Below are 11,577 nucleotides of genomic sequence, written 5' to 3'. Positions count from 1 at the left end.
AAAATTGAATTTTTTTTTTCCTGCAGTGAAAAAAAAACGAATTTTGAAGCTCATCTCATCGATTTTTAGTATGGGATAAGTTGTAATTATTGAATCCTATAACGCCCCAACCATACCATAATGTCATCGACTAGGCCAAGAATTGTTACTTCGAAGTCTGCAGCACTTCCACAACAAACTACCCCGGAACAGCGTTATTGGCGTCAATATTCGCATGCACAATTGGTAAAAGAACATAATAGTGTCACACATATTGCATTCAACCCAAAGAGTCCGTTCGATTTTGCAGTCACATCCTCTACAAGAGTACAGATATTCTCATCCAAGACTAGACAGGTGGTAAAGACTTTTTCAAGATTTAAAGACGTTGTATATTCTGCATCCTTTAGGAATGATGGTAAATTACTTGTTGCTGGTGATGCTACGGGTTTAGTTTCCGTCTACGATGCGTACAATCCAAGATCTATACTGCTTTCTATCAATGCCTCCACTCATCCAACACATGTAACCAAATTCCACCCGCAGGACAATAAGACACTTGTTACCACCAGTGACGACAGAGTAACAAGAATATGGGATATATCTCATGCATACGAAGCACAGGAACTTACTGGTGCCTCAGATTATGTGCGTTCTGTCACATTTATCCCATCAGCGCCTCATCTAATTGCCACAGGTTCATATGACGGCTTAGTTCGTCTATATGATACCCGTGCGGAAGGTTCTTCTCCAATTTATTCTCTAAATCATGACCAACCTGTGGAAAGCATAATCGCCATATCACCAACACAATTAGTATCGGCTGGAGGTTCCAATTTCAAAGTATGGGATTTAACCAGTAATAAGAAACTATATGAAAGAGGAAATTTCAACAAGACAGTCACAAATCTGGATTATGTCGAAAATTTCGAATCTCCAATGTCATCTGCATTGATTGCATCGTCCCTCGACGGTCATGTAAAGGTTTTCGACCCTTTAGACAATTTCAAAGTCAAATTCGGTTGGAAGTTCTCCAGTCCAGTACTAAGTTGTGCTGTGTCACCAAGTGGAAGTCAAGGTAATAGACACCTAGTGGTCGGTATGTCTTCTGGTCTACTGGCAATTAGAACAAAGAAGAAAGAAAAACAACCAAAATCGACAAGTACTACAGCAAAAACTGTAAAGAGTAATAATTTCCAAAGAATGATGCGTGGTTCCGAATACGAAGGTGATCAAGAGCATATTATTCACAACGACAAGATGAAACAACAACGTCCTCTACGTAATTTCGAAAGATACATAAACCAATTCAAATGGAGTGCCGCATTAGATAGTGCTTTCGTGCCTGGTATGGCAAAAGAATTGACACTTACAGTCTTACAAGAACTTCGTAGACGTGGGAAGATTCGTGTAGCTTTATACAACAGAGACGAGTCCTCTCTTGAGCCGCTTTTGAACTGGTGTTTGAAAGGAATCGAAGACGTCAGATCAGCCCCTGTGGTAGCGGACTGGATTGCTGTAGTATTAGAATTGTACGGAAACGGTCTCAAGAGTTCGCCCGTTTTGGAAGAGCTAGTTAATAACTTGAGAGATAAAGTAGCAGAAGAAGTATACAAGGCAAGCGAGGCTCAGAAGATAGAAGGTATGCTCCAATTATTAACTAGCTAATTGATAGCACCACTAGGCAAGTAAATAGTGAAAAAAGTATAATATGTATGAATAATGTTAAAAATATGCATTATTGTTTCCAGCATGTTTCTAAAACGTTTCTAATTTCCATTTTCTCTCCAAGAATAGATCTTTGAGGGACAAAATTCCGATCGTGGGTCCCCACGATCGGAACTCCCGTTAATTTGATGCGGAAACGCCAAACTGGAAATTTGACGCGTCGAAACAAGTAATGAAGACATATATACTTTATAATGCATTGAATGAAGGAGATGGCCTCGGTATGACAGTCAACAATTCCTCTTTGAAGAACCAATGAATGTGGTACGGTTCTTACAGTTACCAGTAGATATACGAAGACATATTTACTATCACGTTGATGGGTCATTTACCTCATTGAGTCCCAGTTCTTTGGAATCTCTTTACAAGCTAAATACTATAGATCTCCCCCCATTAAAGAGGAATAAGGCAAGTAAACATGATAAATTGCTGTTGAAAAGGTTATACCCGATCTTTGCCGAGTATATTGAAATGTTCGAATATGATCCGGAAATGATTAGACTATGGTTGGAATATTCCTTATGGTTACGATACGATGCTATAGTCCTAGATAATTTGAGAGTAAATCACGCATATGAAGGGTCATTACTCGGGCCTTTAGACTGGATCTACCTAAATGATAAACTGCGGCTTGGTTATTTTGACAGCCGAGATTTGTTTCAGGTCTGGTATACCTTAAAAGAGTACAACATGTGGGTTGTAGAAGGTGATACTGTTGGTGAATACAATACCGACATATATTATTATAAGTTAAGTCTGGATCACGTAGACAAAAACAACTTAGGTCATTTATTGGAAGTTTTTCAAAAGAAGAAGCTGCTTAACTCTATCCATGAAATTCTCCTAAGTCAGGACCAGTCTGACTCGAAGGAGAGCTCCATTGATGTAGCCAGCTCACCATCTTTATCTAGAGCTTCATCTTTTTCTAATATAGATTCATTCAACGTGTCTTCCACCACTTTAACGAAGAAAAGTGTAAAAGAGAGTAAAATTACTCTTAGCGATAAAACGATTATGCAAGCGGTACAAAGTTTATCTTCAATGAAAAGTTTAAGGAAACTGTACAGTCGAGGTGGTTACTTATTTGAGACCTTTATAAATGGACATGGACTTAGGGAAAGACCAGGAAAATCAATAAATTATCTTGTTAAAAGAAGGATTCGAGAATTAGAACTTCTCCAAATACGGGATGTGACCAGTTATGGCATTGCCGATTTTACTAAGTGGGATAATCTCCGAAAATTGTCTTTAATTAATATTGATTTTATAGACCTTACCAAGTTAGTCTTACCGCAAAAATGTGTGACACTGGTTATCAGGAACGCAGAGGAGATCAAATGGTGGGATATAGTGGAAAGAATAGAGAGTAACATAAAAAATTTAGAATACATTACGACTTGTTCAAATTACCAAGATCAATGTATACCTTTCGCGAATTGTAAGCATGTAAAAATCGAACGACTGAATAAGGATAAATTATCTGAGGATTTGACGATATACTGCTTGGTGGAAACGTGGAAATCTCTACAATCTTTAAATTTCTTACAACTTCAAAACGTGTCAAGGTTTACAACTGATAAAATCTGCATTGCCGAGACACTGTACAATGACGATCGAATAAAGCTCTTTCAATGCAATGACCTGGAAAAAATAACACTCATATAATAATAAAGACCTCCATCTTTCTATTTTGGAATATTTACAGGTTAGTGTATCAAAGTATATATAGTCTTTATATTCACATTCATATGATTGTTTCTCATCAAAATAAAAAATCTTTAGCATTATCTCTTACCTTCTTAAATGCTCCTCTCTTTAACCCAAAATCTCCGAGTTTATCTAAATCCCTCAGGATATAATTTTTATAGGAAAAATCATTTGCTGATAAGAGCAATTCAGGATCTAAAAGTAGGCCGTTACCACCGCGTTTCCATCCACTAAGCCATTTTATGGCCATGGATGTATCACTCGTAGATCTCCCATTGCTGTTTAGCCTTCTAAAAACTTCATAAATGTCGTTCGTCGGATTTTCAGAGGAATCCGGATACCAATCACAATCTGTTATGGGGTTTTGTAAGTTCATTAGAAACAGTAAATAATCAGCCTGAATTACGGGATCTATTAAATTTGTTTTAACACACTCACAGAGAGCTTGCGATAGGATTCTACTTTGGTTGCTAACTCTCCCTGGTAAGCCAATACCCGGTGAATCAATTAAGTATACTGGATGTGCTGAATCTTCCTCCTTCATTAATTTAATGACTTCGCTGACACTTCTTGTTACGCCCGCTTCATTGCCTGTTCTACAGGCTTTTTTCATTTTGTTTCCCTTCGTTGATAAACTGAAAGATCTTAAGGAATTAATCAAAGTTGACTTTCCCACATTTGGCATACCACTAACAAGAACACGATATCCCATCGGTAAAGGCATATTATGAGCAGAACTTTCCCACTTGATAATTTTCATGATATTTTTTATATCATTTGAATTTCTTGTATCAATTGTAATGAAACTTTCATTAGCTTCTTCATGCCATGTTTTCAATTTATTGAAATATATTTCATCTTTTCCCATCAAATCCTTTTTTGTGTATATGATAAGCCTTTTGATCATGTATTTCTTACTCATCAAAAGCTTATCAAATAGAATATTTCGAGTAGACAGAGGTGCCCTAATATCTCTCAGTTCAAGAACCATGTTTAGTTGAGGTGCCAGCTGTTCAATTTTAGACATTGCTTTTGCTTGATGTCCCTTGTAATCTGATAAGACTAGAGTATACTTGGGAAATTCGTATCTTGGCATAAAACTATGAGTTGAATAATAACGAAGACTCGAATATCTCGCCATTTTGGACATAGGTATCTTTAATTGCTATATCGAGTTCCGATGACTATCCAAATCAAGCATATAATTTTTAAAGTCAGTAAATTTCGTATCTTTCTGGTCAACAGCTTCGAATAATCGGTGAATTTGTAATTTTAGGGACTGTGTAAGAGATACATTATTTCTCTTTAATAATAATAAATGATTATCAATTATCATTTTTTCCATCACTTTCAAATCATTAGAAGCTACCACAAGCTTTATAAAACTTTCCCAAAGAGCACAATTGTGAGAAAAGAGTGGAATGCATTTGACCCAAGTTTCGAAGAAAATATCATAATTCCGTGTTTCTAATAACATTTCTAAAACACACAGAAGGGTTTTTGACGTTAAAAAACCTCCACGTGTATCTGTCATGAAATAAACTACCTCATAAAATGAAGAAGAGCCCGTTCCATCTTTCTTTATAGTGGAATGCAACAGTGGACGGATTATTTCAGTGTCAAAAATTATTGATTGGTCTAGATTAGTTTTTTCCATAAGATATAGAAGGTCTGAAACAATTTCGTTTGTAGCTGTCATTCCTGCTATAGCCTTGTTTTCCACTAGGACATTCAGAAACGAGATGATTTCATTTTTCATTAGTTCGCAGCCCATGTAAGCTTTTAATTTGAAATAATCATTGAAGAATCTTCGACAGTGATAAATTTCAGGATTTGCAACGTTCAGTAAAGTGAGAAACTTGAATCTTAATTGCCAGAAATCTGGGCTTATCACCACCAAAGGCCAAAAGCTGTCAAATACCATTTTCCAATTTTCAATGTCGACTGAAGTGTCTTGTTGCATATTAGAGAGAGTAGAGACAATTGACTTAAGAGGGTCCAGAGTATTAATTGGTTTGAATCTTGTCAGGTAATTATTGATTTTTGGGAAATCTTGGGTTCTTAACAATGAAACGAATTCTTTTGACGCTGATATTGTAGAATAATTTCTCTTTCTTTGTCGAGCCAAATTTCTTAGACCAATTAATATATTATCTTCATGATCAATAGCAATAGGCTCATCATTTTGGAGTGAGACAATTTTCTTATATTCTGGGTCATAAAGTTCCTCGAGATTCAGTTCTGATCTTTTCTTTGGTGTCATAATATTAAGGAAGACACTTTCGACATGCAAATCCATGAGTATCCATGCTTCATCAGCATTTATTGAGTTTTCCATACTTCTCTTTTTTGATCTATATTTTTTGATATTAGTGATATTTTTAGTATTACAACCCTCAATATGAGGGACCACTTTGAATTGCGACTTGATTAACTTGTTTAGCTGCATGGAAGCGAACTGTGCATGTTTCACTGATTTTGAAGTTGCCAATATAACAGTTTGACAAATTTTCTTTATTGGAATATCTTTATTTCTTTGCAAATCAAATATTTTGATGTCAGATAGATAGAGATCATCTTGAAGAAATTTACAGATATCTCGTAATGACTCGGTTGTATTTGGTGGGAACGTAATTTCATGTTCTTGACTGGGTAGTAAAGTATGATTTAACTTCTTTTCTTCTTCTACTATCCGTAGATACCATGGAACGACGGTACTGTCATCGATATCAGTTGTAGAATATTGTAGTGAACGTATGGTTGCAACGGCTAATCTTGGACACCTAGAGAGTGCCAATCCTGGAAGTCTAGAGCCATACCGCAGCATGAACATGGTTCTTACCGGTTTTTGCACGTAAGTGTAATTTCATGTTCTATAAGGATGGCCCTTTCAAAAAAAAGAGGACCTTGTATAAATATCATATACAGAAAAAAGAGCTTATTTGAATAATATTTTGATACAGACGACATACGTTAAATTTTTATATATGAGAAGTTATATAAAACGTGTTATTTTTAATTACTGGCCTCTCAATTCAGGTTGAATGTTTTCATCTGGAATATCTACTTCGACATCATGTTTATTTTCATCATCTTCATCATCATCTTTATTAGATGCGGTTTCCACGTCCTTGAAATGTGATGATAACAATCTCAGTTGTTCTGCGACATCATGTGGTAATTTGTCGTCATTTTGTATATCATCAAGGTGAACGAGGGGACTGTCATCTATTGCCTTATGACGTTTTTGAGAGTAATCTTCCAGATTATCTTCCACATCGACATTATTTGATTCAGATTCTTGAATTCTACGCTTCAAATCACCGATAGCTGCTTGTGCAGTTGCTGTCAAATCTTTATCATCAGGGTTAGCATTATTGTTGGTAATGTCGGTATTGTCGATAGGTGGATGTAATGATTTAGGTCCGGTCAAGCCCGGCTTACTGTTCAATTTGTTGTGCTCTTCTAGGACGTCTGTTGGTTCATTCGATACAGGAATATCAGATGGACCAGGACTCATCTTGTATTCACCGATTCTTTTCTTTTTTAGCACGAATCTTGCTTTGTAAGTTGTGACACGTCTTGAGATTAGAGAGATGAATTTTTTAGTGATATCTTCATCCATGAGATTATATCTTGATTTGATAATATCTAATAGACCGGAATCCTCGACGAACTGAACGACTTTAAATTTGTTTAAAGTGTTATTACCTTTTCTATACAAGATTTCTAAAGTTTCATCAAAATTTAAATCGATTTGTAGAATCTTGGGGATTTTTGTTAATACGAATTTATCAAGTGATAAATTCTCCTCTAATGAATGGCTATGGTATGGTTCAATTTTGGTGACAATGAAGGGACCGGAAATATTATTATGGTTTGATTGAGAATTGACGTGACTTTTCAAATCTGGTAGTGTCTCCAGCACGGTAATCTTAGTATGGTTTGGCAGTTTAACATCATCGTCGTCATCATCATCATCATTGGTATGAGAAACTGTCTGTACAGCAGCGACTGCGGCTTCGATTGCTGCGGTCACATTGGCATCATTATCGTTAACGTTCATCAATTCGTCTGTGACATCATCCTTAGCCGTATTGTGTTGCTTCAAAGAGTCATCCACTACAGAATTTGCGGTGGATTGTGCTTGATCGTCATTAGTAACCGTATTTGTTGTTGATGAAGTTGTGGTAATGTTTGTTGATCTTGGTACGGAATTCCCACAGTAACTTAGTAATACTTTGAAGGGACAGCCTTTCAAATGGCAGGCAAAAGTGAAATGTTTATTACGATGAGAATTTTTCAAAATAATGGGACAACGAGCCTGATATTCGTAATCATTAATAACATTGTACCAATCATCTAGAGTATCGAATTTCTTGGGCTCCACGGAACTATCATTTGATGAAAGTTCCAAATTAATTATTGGATGTTTATACTCGTAGTAATTTGTTGTTGTTGTTGTTGTCATTTTGTACTAACTTTTATTAACTATGGAGAGTTTTGCACCGTCTTTACCGATTGAGATTCAGTTATCCTGTTAGACGTTTCTTTGAAAGTGATATTAAGATGCATCAAATATTCGTTAGATGGGATATCAAATGTTTCTGCGGTGGAAGAAAAAAAAAAAAGAAAAAAATTTTTTTTTATTCTGTCTGTATGTGGTGACTGGGTTGAGAATATCGTATTCGACGGTGATATGAGGGTAATAAATCTGCGCGACGGGTCGGGTAAGTTTTTGTGGTGCATTATTTGTGGCAATGGAATTGTGGAATTTGCAGGAGAAAATGCCACAGCTTGTGGCAAAAAATGACACATGCTGTGCGTTTCTTAAGCATCTAGTGTGGTCGATTGCAAAGCGCTCCCCTCTCCAGTTGATCTCTCCAGGAGACGTTTATATCTCTCTGTAAATGGTATAACCGCCATAGATGATAGCCAACTACAGTAAAGTAAGGTAGTTAGAGCTTTGATGTAGAACGTTGTACGCTCGACCTTGTCACAGAGCGTGCACACAGAAATTGCTCTAAGTATAGATAGAAAACTCCATAACAAAAGAAAAAGCGTGCTTGGCAAAAGTTCTACAGCAGCAACTCTCTCTCAAATGATTAATGATCTCATCGTGGCCTCTACTACTTCATCCACACCCACATCCCTCTACACTCTATACAATTTCTAATATGCCCATGCCGGTCTTCACTCTTCGCTACACGTAAAGCGTTCCTTTTCTTGACGCGTTTTGAAATTATTAACATTTATTAACATCCCAAATCTCATCACTCTCAAAATCTTGAACAAATCCTCCATAACACATCAAATTTATCATGGGTATTAAAGGTCTCACTGCTCTTATATCAGAAAATGCTCCATTAGCCACTCGTAGAAGTGATATCAAGGCTTTCTTCGGTCGTAAAGTCGCCATCGATGCGTCAATGTCCCTTTACCAGTTTCTTATTGCCGTCAGACAACAGGATGGTGGTCAGCTCGCTACTGACTCCGGTGAAACTACTTCCCATTTAATGGGGATGTTCTATAGAACTTTAAGAATGATTGATAACGGTATTAAACCATGTTATGTCTTTGACGGTAAACCACCAGTTTTGAAATCTCATGAATTAAGTAAAAGAACCGCAAGAAGAGAAGAAACGACTAAAAAATTGGATGAAGCTACCGATATCGCTGAAAAGATTAAACATGAGAGAAGACTAGTTAAAGTTTCCAAAGAACACAACGATGAAGCCAAAAAATTATTAGAATTAATGGGGATTCCTTACGTCAATGCTCCATGTGAAGCTGAGGCTCAATGCGCTGAATTAGCAAAAGTTGGTAAAGTCTATGCTGCTGCAAGTGAGGATATGGATACACTATGTTATAGAACACCTTACCTGGTAAGACATTTGACTTTCTCCGAAGCTAAGAAAGAACCCATCCAGGAAATTAATACAGAAATTGTTCTACAAAGCATGGATTTGACTTTAGAGCAGTTTATCGATCTTGGTATCATGTTAGGTTGTGATTACTGTGAAAGTATCAGAGGTGTAGGTCCCGTCACAGCTTTAAAATTGATAAAAGAACATGGCTCTCTAGAAAAAATTGTCGAATACATCGATAGTGGTGATACAAAGACCAAATGGAAGATACCGGAAAATTGGCCATACAAAGAGGCTAGAGAACTATTTTTAAAGCCAGATGTCATCAATGGTAATGACATCACTTTGAAGTGGAATCCACCAAAGGAACAAGAATTAATTGATTATCTTTGTAAAGATAAAGGTTTCAGCGAAGAAAGAGTCAAATCAGGTATTAAAAGATTACAGAAGGGTCTCAAATCAGGTGTCCAAGGGAGACTTGATGGATTCTTTAAAGCTGTACCAAAGACAAAAGAACAATTGGCCGCAGCATCTGCAAAGGCTAAGGCCAACAAAAAGGCCAATACAAAGGGCAAAATCGGCAAGAGAAGATAATCAAAAGGACTTTTTTCCCCAATTACATCATTAAGCTTGCTTATATCGCATCAATTAACGCATATAATCTGTACTTTTACAATATTTTTATGTTATAATTATTCATCTACCATGTTAATAATTTCTCGATGATTTCCGTTATGACTTTTTTTTTCAAATTTTTTCTATATAACAGGTTGCTTGGAAAGGGTCTGATTGTATAAGAAGAATCCAGCACTTACCTCTCTGACTTTCTTCCCTTCCCATACACTTCCAGGAACAATGGCTATTGAAGAAACTGAAACTCAAGTTATTCTCTCTCACCCATCCGACAGCTCCACCAATGTCACCATTCTTAAATATGGTGCAACCGTTTTCTCGTGGAAATTGTACGGTCAAGAACAATTGTGGTTGTCTACTGCCGCTAAATTGGACGGCAGCAAACCAGTTAGAGGTGGTATCCCACTAGTCTTTCCAGTCTTTGGTAAAAATGAATCTGATCCTCTATTAAGTAAACTACCTCAGCATGGATTAGCAAGAAATTCTACTTGGGAATTCCTTGGTCAAGTCAAAAGCAACCCACCAACGGTTCAATTCGGATTGAACCCTAAACTTTCTAACCCAGAAATGACCAAATTATGGAGTGAAGATTTTAATTTAATCTTAACAGTCGAATTAGGTTCCGACTATTTAAAGACTGAAATTGAGGTTGAAAACCTATCTTCCTCTAAAGAATTGAAATTCAACTGGTTGTTCCACACTTATTTGAAGATTCCAGATATTGAAGATACTATGATCTCCAATTTAGTTGGTATGAAACTTTACGATCAATTATTGAAGGAATCCTTCGTTGACAAGCATCCATGCGTCACATTCCATGGCGAAAAAGATGTCATCTACCAAAACGTCGAAGCAGACCGTGTTATTCAAGTGGTTAATCAAGGAAAGCCAGTTCATACCGTGAAAAGAGTGAATTTACCTGATTCGGTTGTTTGGAATCCATGGATTGAAAAATCTGGTGGAATGGGCGATTTCGAACCAAAAACTGGTTACAAGGAAATGGTTTGTGTTGAACCGGGTCATGTACACGATTTTGTCGTCTTATCTCCAGGTGAAAAATGGACTGCTGCCCAAATTTTATCCAAGGATGAATTGAAATATCAAGCCATTCAGTGAACTTTACCCCAGGCTATATACTTAGAAGACTCCTATATAATGACGAGTAAAGAAATTGAACCAATAACATCTCTATCTAGCCATTAGCCCTCCTCGGCGACTACTCACTTCATTTCATCGAAGAACGATTGAACCCAGGACGATATAAAGAGAATAGCTCGAAATGGGACCATTCCTTCGAGGCTTTCTTTTCCTTACCAAAAATAGCAACTTCCATTGCCCTTCTCGCGTCCCAAATTCAGCTGCAGTACTCCAATTCTTGGCTCCTGATATTTCGTCTGTTTCTATGATTACTACTATATATGATTCATTTTATAGTCGCATCGGAAAGTAATCTGTATAAATAAAAAGGTGGCAAAAATAAAGAAGTTTAACGCTTCAAGACAAAAGAGTGAATCTTTACTTGTTTTGCACACTATCAGTTACTATCGATCTGATATCCTTCCACAATATTTATTATTCATATTCTTTATTTGTTTTACCACTTATTTGCTAGCATTTCCTTTCCTTTTGACAAGCTTTTATCAGAATTACAGTCCCCCAAAAC

The 11,577-nt window shown here is 36.6% G+C and overlaps 7 protein-coding genes across 7 annotated transcripts; 4 read left to right on the top strand and 3 right to left on the bottom strand.

Annotated features, from left to right (window-relative positions):
- Positions 1-120: 120 nt before the first annotated feature.
- Positions 121-1,647, top strand: UTP15 (snoRNA-binding rRNA-processing protein UTP15; the record flags this gene model as incomplete). Its single annotated transcript, XM_003954593.1, has 1 exon — positions 121-1,647. One exon carries the CDS (start codon positions 121-123, stop codon positions 1,645-1,647), a length of 1,527 nt encoding a protein of 508 aa, XP_003954642.1.
- A 315-nt stretch (positions 1,648-1,962) lies between these two features.
- On the top strand, positions 1,963-3,372 carry CTF13 (Ctf13p; the record flags this gene model as incomplete). Its single annotated transcript, XM_003954592.1, has 1 exon — positions 1,963-3,372. One exon carries the CDS (start codon positions 1,963-1,965, stop codon positions 3,370-3,372), a length of 1,410 nt encoding a protein of 469 aa, XP_003954641.1.
- A 97-nt stretch (positions 3,373-3,469) lies between these two features.
- On the bottom strand, positions 3,470-4,555 carry MTG1 (putative GTPase MTG1; the record flags this gene model as incomplete). The annotated part of the gene is made up of 1 exon (XM_003954591.1): positions 3,470-4,555. One exon carries the CDS (start codon positions 4,553-4,555, stop codon positions 3,470-3,472), a length of 1,086 nt encoding a protein of 361 aa, XP_003954640.1.
- Positions 4,556-4,579: 24 nt separating this feature from the next.
- On the bottom strand, positions 4,580-6,247 carry ATP25 (Atp25p; the record flags this gene model as incomplete). Its single annotated transcript, XM_003954590.1, has 1 exon — positions 4,580-6,247. The coding sequence occupies one exon, from the start codon at positions 6,245-6,247 to the stop codon at positions 4,580-4,582; it is 1,668 nt and encodes a 555-aa protein (XP_003954639.1).
- Positions 6,248-6,433: 186 nt separating this feature from the next.
- Positions 6,434-7,885, bottom strand: ABF1 (DNA-binding protein ABF1; the record flags this gene model as incomplete). Its single annotated transcript, XM_003954589.1, has 1 exon — positions 6,434-7,885. One exon carries the CDS (start codon positions 7,883-7,885, stop codon positions 6,434-6,436), a length of 1,452 nt encoding a protein of 483 aa, XP_003954638.1.
- An 850-nt stretch (positions 7,886-8,735) lies between these two features.
- On the top strand, positions 8,736-9,875 carry RAD27 (multifunctional nuclease RAD27; the record flags this gene model as incomplete). The annotated part of the gene is made up of 1 exon (XM_003954588.1): positions 8,736-9,875. One exon carries the CDS (start codon positions 8,736-8,738, stop codon positions 9,873-9,875), a length of 1,140 nt encoding a protein of 379 aa, XP_003954637.1.
- Positions 9,876-10,136: 261 nt separating this feature from the next.
- Positions 10,137-11,030, top strand: KAFR0A00630 (glucose-6-phosphate 1-epimerase; the record flags this gene model as incomplete). The annotated part of the gene is made up of 1 exon (XM_003954587.1): positions 10,137-11,030. The coding sequence occupies one exon, from the start codon at positions 10,137-10,139 to the stop codon at positions 11,028-11,030; it is 894 nt and encodes a 297-aa protein (XP_003954636.1).
- Positions 11,031-11,577: the final 547 nt, after the last annotated feature.

Source organism: Kazachstania africana, chromosome 1, assembly GCF_000304475.1.
Source record: "Kazachstania africana CBS 2517 chromosome 1, complete genome".
Lineage (NCBI taxonomy): Eukaryota > Fungi > Ascomycota > Saccharomycetes > Saccharomycetales > Saccharomycetaceae > Kazachstania > Kazachstania africana.
This window is presented reverse-complemented; position numbering and strand designations above follow the sequence as displayed.